This window comes from Lepidothrix coronata, unplaced genomic scaffold (assembly GCF_001604755.1).
Source record: "Lepidothrix coronata isolate B3197 unplaced genomic scaffold, Lepidothrix_coronata-1.0 Scaffold99, whole genome shotgun sequence".
NCBI classification, from domain to species: domain Eukaryota; kingdom Metazoa; phylum Chordata; class Aves; order Passeriformes; family Pipridae; genus Lepidothrix; species Lepidothrix coronata.
Window position 1 is genome coordinate 2,210,703 of NW_016690279.1, and position 8,826 is coordinate 2,219,528.

General features: G+C 47.5%; 1 protein-coding gene across 2 annotated transcripts; it reads right to left on the reverse strand.

The window, feature by feature from the left end:
• Positions 1-545: 545 nt before the first annotated feature.
• On the reverse strand, positions 546-8,610 carry GHRH (growth hormone releasing hormone). 2 transcript variants are annotated; one of them, XM_017822789.1, is made up of 7 exons: positions 8,216-8,610; positions 4,998-5,097; positions 4,040-4,171; positions 3,315-3,419; positions 2,579-2,716; positions 2,189-2,285; positions 546-1,748 (listed from the first exon to the last, which is right to left on the reverse strand). In XM_017822789.1, the coding sequence occupies exons 2-6, from the start codon at positions 5,075-5,077 to the stop codon at positions 2,222-2,224; spliced, it is 519 nt and encodes a 172-aa protein (XP_017678278.1). In that variant the 5' UTR covers positions 5,078-5,097; positions 8,216-8,610; the 3' UTR covers positions 546-1,748; positions 2,189-2,221. The 2 variants fall into 2 exon arrangements, with proteins under 2 accessions (XP_017678278.1, XP_017678279.1); XM_017822790.1 differs by lacking the exon at positions 8,216-8,610 and adding an exon at positions 5,192-5,287.
• Between the last annotated feature and the right edge of the window lie 216 nt (positions 8,611-8,826).

The window sequence follows — 8,826 nt, forward strand, 5'->3', positions numbered from 1 at the left end:
GCAGCTTTGTTTTATAACTTTCTTCTGATGCTTCATGCTAGGACAGGACTTTCCCTGTGCCTGTAGAGCTCTGGCATGTTATCCAAGGAGAGCACAGATGCAGAAGGAAAACCATGGAGTGCCTCGGTGAGGTATCTTCTCTAAGCTGTGTGTTACTTTTGATTTTCTACTTCCTTGGGTATGCAGTAGGAAAGGTAGCTTTTATTAATTTGGCCTTTTATTTCTCACATATTTTCTGTTTTATGTTTAATATCCCAGAGTTTGAGCATTTGTTTCCTCATTTTGATGCAAACTTAACTTTCAAAGCAGTATCTTTTATTCAAAATAGCTGCACTCACCCAGCTGTTTAATCACACAAACACTTTCTGAAATGTTTTTGACAGGTCTTTTGATTTTATTGGGAGTATCCAATCCAGTGTTTGCAAATGGCTTTCATGCCACTTAACAGAATTTAAAACCTGAGCAGGAAGGATGTAATGGGTACGGATTTGGTGCAAGTATGAACTAATCTTCAAACATACTGGAGCTTACTGTCCTAAAACACAGTCACCTGAGGAAAAATGAGATGGTACCTACTGCAGACTGTCAGAGAATTGTTTGAGTGCAAGGAGGAATGATTTCAGAGGCCTTAAGGCATGTTTGCATGTCACTGTATTTCCAGCCTGGTGGTGTTAGTGGTATTGGAGCTCCTGCCTTTGTTAGCCCAGCTCTGAGTCACCCTTGGTGCACTTGACCACTGTCTTTGAGAAACATCTTCCATTCTGGGCCCAAAATCAAGAAACTAACTTCTCAACAAAAGAGCATCTTGACCTGCTGTTGGACAGGTTTATTTAGAACAACTTTTATTTCCTGCTAATGGAGGGAAAGCAGACCCCATCCTGATGTTATTTACATTTCTGAAGACATAATTATTACACAAACAGTAGGAGAATTGGGTGACAGGGAGGAAGTAGCTGTATGACATCACTGGGTAAATAACTTACTCCTTTGAAAACATTTACAGTCGTGTCTAGTCACAGTGGAGTTCAGAGCCATGGGGTGGCACTCAACAGAACGTTGAGTTAAAACATAGTGACAGCCCAATCTGATGCACAGGGATCTCCTTGAACTCTCACAGAGCTGTAGCTTCAGTTTGAACACCTCAAGGCTGAGCATTAACCACAGCTGAGGTTTTTAGAGCTCAGTTTTGCTGCCAGGGCTCTGTGTCAGGGAGTGAGGCAGCAGCAGCCCACGGCAGTGTTTCTGATGGGTGGGAGACGTGTGGATTCATGTCTCACCTCGCTCTGATCCGAGCTGTGTGTGTGGTTGTGCCATCAGCATGTATTTAGAGGAGCCTGTAATCAATTTACTAAGTTGCCTAAAGGTGCCTTTTGGTGGCCTCATGTTTGTTAATCAGGCCCTCAAACAGAATGATGACTTGGCAGAAATTTTGCTACACTTTGTGATTTGAAAGCCTTAATTAGTAGATAGAATGTCCCCAGGATTACAAGTGCATGGGTTGTTTTAGTCTGTGTGTAAAGCAGCCTGAGGTTAAACCACGGAGGTGGGTTTTTCTGATTCAGTACAGAGCAGTATTTAGAGAGGGGAGTTAAATTGTAAAGACTGAAGGAAATTAAGTAGTGCATCAGCACTGCATTCCTTTGATCAGGTCTGAGGAGTGTATGCATCAGTTTGCAGCTCACACCTGGCAATGTCTTCACTGCTGTGAAGGGCTCACTGTACATCAGGTCCACGAGCTCTGAATTATTCTAGACAGAAGGAGGAGGAAAAGAGAATTATGAGAAAACTTTGTGAGGACGTACAGAAGTTTTTTCATCCTTTGGAGGCTTTTCCTGACTGACTTTATTTGTGGAAAAGTAACCAAAACCTGAAATGTCCCAAGTATCTAGAGGCAGGTGTTGCTCCTGGGAGATTTTTATCTGCCTTTAGCCTGGCTTAGATGTTCAGGCACACTGTCTCAGATTTACAAGGCTGCTTTGGGTTGCTGCAAGCCTGTTCCCAGGCACCCATATGCAGCTGCACAGCACTTGTGAAAGTAGCTGACAAAATTGATTGAGAGTTTTTTCCCCTGAAATTGCACCTTTTTTCGTGGACAGCAGTGGGGGCTGGCATCCCTGAAGGAGAGCCTGCAAACCTTGAGCTGTGCAGCAGTGTGTATGTACAGGATGGAGCAGGGAATGCTACTCACCAGAGCGTGGGGAGATGGAAAAGGCAGAAGTATTTACATGAGCTTAGCCAGGGTGCTGGGAAAGCCTTCTAACCGACTGCTGTCCATGTCCTGAGGCCTGTCAAGGAAGAGGACAGGGATGGTGTAATTGGGATCAAGAGAGAAATTATTTTTCCACTGCTGCTTTACTGCATGATGAGGCTGAGAAGACCACTGTGTGTGGTGTGGGCTGGCTCAGCACAGGCTGCTCCTTATCTGCACCCTGCCTGGGCTCAGGTAAGAGGTTTATTCTTTCCCTGACTGTACTTGAAATGATACTTAATCCAGTAGCTCCACATGTGGAATCCAGGCAGCAATAAGGACCTTGTTGTATTCCTGCAGTGAGCTGATAATGAACTGATTCCCACCTACCTCTGGTTCTGCAGGATGGCTCCCAGGAAGTCCCTCAGGACCATGTGGTGCTGGTAGCTGCTGTCCATCAGGATGCTGTCAGACTGGCGCCTTGTCAGGAACTCCTGCACCCCTTCTCCCGGGCTGCTCCCGCTGCTTCTGTTAGGTGAAGATGAGAAACATCTTTGTTTCAGAGATGCTTTTTTGTCCCTTGCTCCAAGTTTGGCTCAGGCTGAGCAGCACAGCAAGGGAACCTGCTGGGTCTGACTCTAGGGCCATTCTGCTTCATTTCAGTAAGGATTGGTCACTGTATTTCCTGCTCTGTTAGAAGATGGATTGGAGCTGGCTCATATCTGACCAGTTGGTCTTAGTGGCAGTCAGTGATCTATCCAGCCAGAGGTACTGGAGAGGCTGCCTTCTGTGTTTAAACCAGGCCAGGGATAACTGTTTCCTACCAGTGAATGATCATCGCAACTATTATTTGCAAATATTATTGCTTGTTGATATTACAGTAGAACTCTCAGCTGATCTGATGCTTACAGCCTTGGAGGAAAGGATTAATTAGGCTGCTTAATGACAGCTGTGATTGGGAGGGATCCAAGATGTAAGGATGCAGGATGCCCTTCAGGATGTTGAAGAGCAGGAGAGATTGTTTCTCTTGCAGTGGAAGGCAGCTATTCCTGCTACAATCATGAAAGAAACTGCCCTGTGTAATAAACAAACCACTGGCCCTAGGCCAGCAGGATGCTGGGCTTACCCGAGCCGTTTGCCAATGATGGTCTGTAGGAATTTGCGGGCGGAAATCTGCCCCAGGAATTTCCGGTAGTTGTCGGTGAATATGGCATCGGCATGGCGCTGCATCCTGGGGGGAAAGGCAGGACAGTGTGCTCTCTGAGCTAGCAGTGAACCCTCCAGGTGAGAAATAACACACTGGGGGTAACAGTGCTGATAGCAGGGGCAGGTAACCACAGCAAACACCTTTTGGTGTTGGACTGTGCTAGTGTTGTGGGGTAATGGGATTTGAGGGAGCTCAGTCCCGACATGGAGGCAGCAGGCAAAATAATATGTCTCTTAATCAGAGTCCCCACTAAAACAAGTAAGGAGGAGTGTCTGCAAACCAAAGGTGAGGTCAGAGAACCAATGGAAAGGAGGAGGAGAACCACAGGCTGAGAGAGGGCAGAGCTGGGCTGGGACATTCCCATGCTCTGCAGCAGCACAGTCATCTCCTAGGAGGATGGTGTCTGGGACAGGATGACGGGATCCTCCAGCAGGTCTCTAGCCTGTGGTTAGACCCAGACTCCAGAAAATCCACAGATAAGGGAAGCACGAGCCACTTGACTGGTCCCACTGTTATAAGGACGAGTCCCCTGTGCACTGTGTGGTGCTGCTGGGACTGACTGACCTGCTGGTCTGCTCCTGGGCTGGGGGGAGGTTGTAACCAGCACACTCCACAACAGCAGGGCTGACAGGTGAGGTACAAACCTTTTCCCAGTGGGGTCTGCCAACAAACCCTCCTCCTCCTGTTCCTCTGCCGAGGGGTTCTGGCTCTGCAGTGGGCTGCTGTGCTGGAGCTGGAAGCTCGTGGCCTTGCCAGCAACTGGCCCTGGACTGTACCTGCAAGACAAACCCCAGGCATACTGTGAGGTGTGCTCAGTTGCCAGTTGGGGCTCAGTCTTCTTGACCATTTTTCCCTGTTCTCCTGCTTTTTTCTTTCTCCTTTTGCCATCCTATCTTATCACTGATGCAAGTACTGTCCATCACTCTCTCCAGCTAGAAACTGCCCTGAAGCTCTTTTCAGCAGTGGAAAGAGATTGATAGCGCTGCCTCTTAACACAATTCTCCCTTGCTGAGCTCCCAGCATCCTTGAGCAAAATTCCAGTGATTGTGGTATCATTGTGCCAGGGCCTTGGCACAAGGCCAAAGCATCTTCTATGGGATGTGTCAAATCCACACTGGAGAAGCCAACGCTCAATTTTGTGCTTCCGTCGATTTGTAGGGGTGGAAAGAAATATTACAACTTCTAAGAGGTGACAAGGAAATACTTGAAATATTAATAGGCAGCTGTTGAGGTCGTTTACTAGAACAGTTCTGACTTCAATGCAGGTGCCCTGCAGCCACAAATTTTAATCAGTGGTGGAGCTGGTGGTGCTGCCTGCTCTGGAGATTGCCAGATTTCCCTTTATACAACCCAGCATCCAATTCTAAAACCAACTGTTTGGGCTAAAATATTCCATCAGGTGCCTGTCCCTTTGGAAACCACCCCTAGGCTAGCAGTGTACCCAAAAAATTAAGACAGGGCAAAGAAATAGGCCTAGCAACACATTTAGAGTTCGTCTGGCTTTCAGAAGTGCTGGCAACTTTAATTTGGCGTGTGCTTATTTTGCACAAGGTCAGGGATGAGGCAGGGAGTAATAGTGTGGATAAAGCACTGAGCACTTACCTGAGAGCTGGGTAGAGAGGAGAGGAGATGGAGCATGCAACTAAATGCAGGAACAGGAGCAGAGTGGCCTTATCCAGCATCTTCCACCCCTTGGAGTCACCTAAAACACAGAGCAGTCTGAGGGCAGTGAGGTGCTCCAGGCCAGGAGGGGAGGCCAAGTACCACCTTTATGTTCTCAGTCCCCCTCTGCTCACTTTTTGGCACAAAGGGCCTGGAAATTTGCCTCTGTTTGTGGTTGAGATGTTTCCCAGTGCAGAGGTTTCTTGGCTTGGCAGTCTTCCCCAGGGAGTGCAGTGCCTGGAGGCAGTGGCTGTGTCTCCCTTGGGCCAGGAGGCAGGGCTGAGCAGAAGGGTTTAACACTGTGGGACCCCCTGATGGACCTGTCCCACTGCTGTAGTTGAAGGAGAGCTCTCTTGGGCTGGGGTGAGCTCCAGGGGCCACTGCAGGGGCTGTAAAAGCACCTGGATGGAGGGCAGCAGTTAGCAGGGACCAGAAAGGAACCACTGCCTGCACAGGACCATCTGCAGCCAGCCCCTGGGACCTCTCCTGCCCTCCGCTCTCCCAGGGACGTTGTGTCTGCTGACACAGCTCCACCTGTGTGGCACAGGTCCACACCTAACAGCTGACTGGGCTGCCTCCAGCCAGAGACTGGGAGAAACAGGGAAACCCAGATAAAATTCCTGGGCAGAGGGGTAACACTGGCAAAGCCATTTATCGAAGGCAAGCGCTGAGCTTGGTTTGCCAAACAAAACGCATTGTTGGGCTTGGGCAGAGAGGGGACTGGAGCGAAATATGTCCCTTTGGGGGGGCTGAACTGCCACCCTCGAGGTGCCTACGCAGCTCTGAGCACGGGCTGTGGTGGAAGGTGGGATGGGCTGAGCCGTGTGTGCAGCCCTGGCTGCGGTGCTTCCTTCCTGGGGTTGGCTGAAGAGCTGCGAATGACTCAGGACAGAGTCACCTGAGGTCACACACCCGGGGAGCTGAGTGCTGTGCTTTTGTCCTTGGAAGCCAGGGACAGTAGGAAGGTATTTCAGTGAATGCTGCTCTTCCTGAGTTTTGATAGAAAGCGATTGATCTTTTGCTCAAAAAAGATTCTTTAAGAATGTGGATAGAAACCTTTAAAATACCAAGTTTCCCTGTTCCCCGTCTTACTTTACACAAGAAAAGAGCAGAAAGATGTTTGATCTCCATAAAAGGGGAAAAAAACCCTTCCAAAGGTATAACAATACTTCCTTGCAAAAGGGGCAGCTTCCAAATGGAAAGGGTTTGGTTGGGCTTCTGACTGCCCAAGTGAACTTTCCAAGGAGTGGGTTTTCCTGAGGGGGGGTCTTTCTGGTGGAGAACATCAGCAGTGAGCTCTGCTTTACTGCTCAGACAGAGCAGATCAACATAGAGAGGAGCACACTCATTAAGGACTTTCAAGTGGGTCCAGTCTCGACACTGTGGAAGTTAATCATAGAATTAGTGGCAGTGTCAGAAGTCCATGCATAGACGTGGGAAAAGGTGTTGCACTAAGAAATGAGATTTCTTACCACAAACTCATTCTCAGCCCAGTCTGTTTCCAGCTGCTTGTGCTCCCAGCAAGGGACCAGCAGCTTCCCCATCAGTTCCCCTGGGAGCACCACAGTAGCTCCTGACTCCTGCAGAGCTTCTTGTGCTCATGGATGGCATCTCCTACTCCTGGTCTATTACAGAATCACTTTGGCCCCTCAGAGAGCCAAGGAATACTTAAAAGAAGGAAAAAAGGGACTTTGAGAGATTTACAGGGCTTTTGCCTTTAGAGCAAATTTACTGCTTCCTTTTTTTTTCCCCTTTTTCATTTGAACTTGAAAAAGCATGCCTTTTCTGTGCTCTCCCTGAGTATCTTCATGGCAAATCCCAAGTCAGATCTTTCTAGATAGAGGAAATGATCTAAAGCATCTGTCAGGGGGTACCAGGAGACTGTGGCACCAGCATCTAGAGAAAGTGCCAACCAGGAGATTTAATCAGTACCAGGGAAGCTACTGTGTGAGCTGAGAAGTTCAGTGCCAGTGTAAATGCAAACCTCACCCAAATGCTCTCCCTAGCATACAGCCCTGAGTAGCACTTTCTGACTCTGGTTTCCCTTCTTTGAATGTTGGGGTTTTCTCCAGAATCACTTTTTGAACCTTTGGGGTATTTTTTTTCTTTCTCTATTAATAGCTTCTTTGCAATTTTGTTTGTTTGTCTCTGGCTTTGCCCTTTTTCCCGTCTTGCTTTGCCTTCTCTCCTTTAGCTACAACCTGCTTCTCATTCAGCTTTTGAGTATGTCTGTCTCCCTTTTTCCCTTGGGAATAAGTCTGAAATGAAAGTCCTACACCCCTTCCCAGAAGTGTCTGCTGTTTCAGAGGAGAAACTGGGGAATTGAAGTGTCACCCTGCATGGAGGCAGCTTGACAGCTCTGCAAAACACTGTCACCTTCAAAATTCTCTTGAGGTGAGGGACAGCTCACTTTCCATTCTGGCAGCGCATGAAAAAATTATTAAAAAATAAATTCCTCTTAAGATGATGAGCTTTTAGCGCCATTCCTGCAGATGAAGCATAAAAGCTTCATTCCATCCTGTGCAGCAGGAACAGCAGCATTGTGACAGTAATGTTGGAGAGATGGGTATCTCTTACCCCTTCTGAAACCTTAACCTGAGCTGTCTGAAAAATACCCCTCTGTAGATAAAATGGAGCTTTTGCCATGCCTGCTGTTTTATAAAGCTGAGACTTTTATACTCTGAAATGCTACAGTAGAAAAGCAGAAATCCTTTTCAGTCCCTCCCTCTGCCTCGTTGTTTGGCTTCACGTTACCTATAACACACTGTTGTGTTTCTCCTCACACTTGGCTTTGGCTCAAACACAATTTCATTGCTGGGTGAGTAAAACACTGTTCATTTGCCAGGGTAAAAGCAACTCACATCAGTATAGCAAAAGAGAAAAACTCTGCTACAGCTGGTAAACATCTAACATGCTTTTATGAAGCTCATCTGTAGTATAATTCCATTGATTTGCATTTATCCTGCAGTTCAATTATTGTTTCTTTCTATGACTTGGTACAAAAACATCTTGGTACAAAACTTGGTATGGTACAAAGGCTGTTGTACATGGCAAAGCTAATTCCTGGTGCCAGCTTTGATTGCATTTCAGTACAATTTGTCTCCAACTTCCGAATAGGCATTATCTTGTTAAACACAGAGAGAGAGACTCCCACTTACCGTTCCGGTAGAAAACAAGCACTTCCTAGATCAGCTCCTGCCCAGGTGTTCCTTCCCCTGTTGCAAACACAACTTCTCCTCTGGAGCTGCCTCTGTGAGCCTGCAGGGTCTGTGCCCCGCGGTGCCGGGCAGGACGTGGAGTCGTGCTGAGCAGGGAGGACTCTCTCGGATCTCCCCCCAGCTGTCCTCTGGCTGCCAGAGAGGTGCATCTCTGCTTTTTATACCTGTGCTCCCTCAGGAGTCCTGTGGGCTTCCACACGTCAGAGCATCAATTATCCTCCTGAATTTCAAAGGCTGTGTTTAGCATCCTCTTTCTGTGTGTGTGTGTGTGTGTGTGTGCAGGGAGGTGGCAGGGAGAGGGTCATGCCTATAATCGAGGGTCATTTGCACACTTTATCCCTCAAAGAGTGAAGAGCAAATAAAAACAGCAATAATCTGGCAGAGTGAATGACAAATTCACTTTGAAAGGTAAACTTCTCTTTCCCTTTGCAATTGCGGGTTTTTTCCTTCTACTCTACAGTGAGTGAGTTAACCATTAATGCTTTCTCACACTGCATGAACAGGAGGGTTTGTCTTTTTGCTATTCTATTTTTCTTTGATTATCAGCCTTT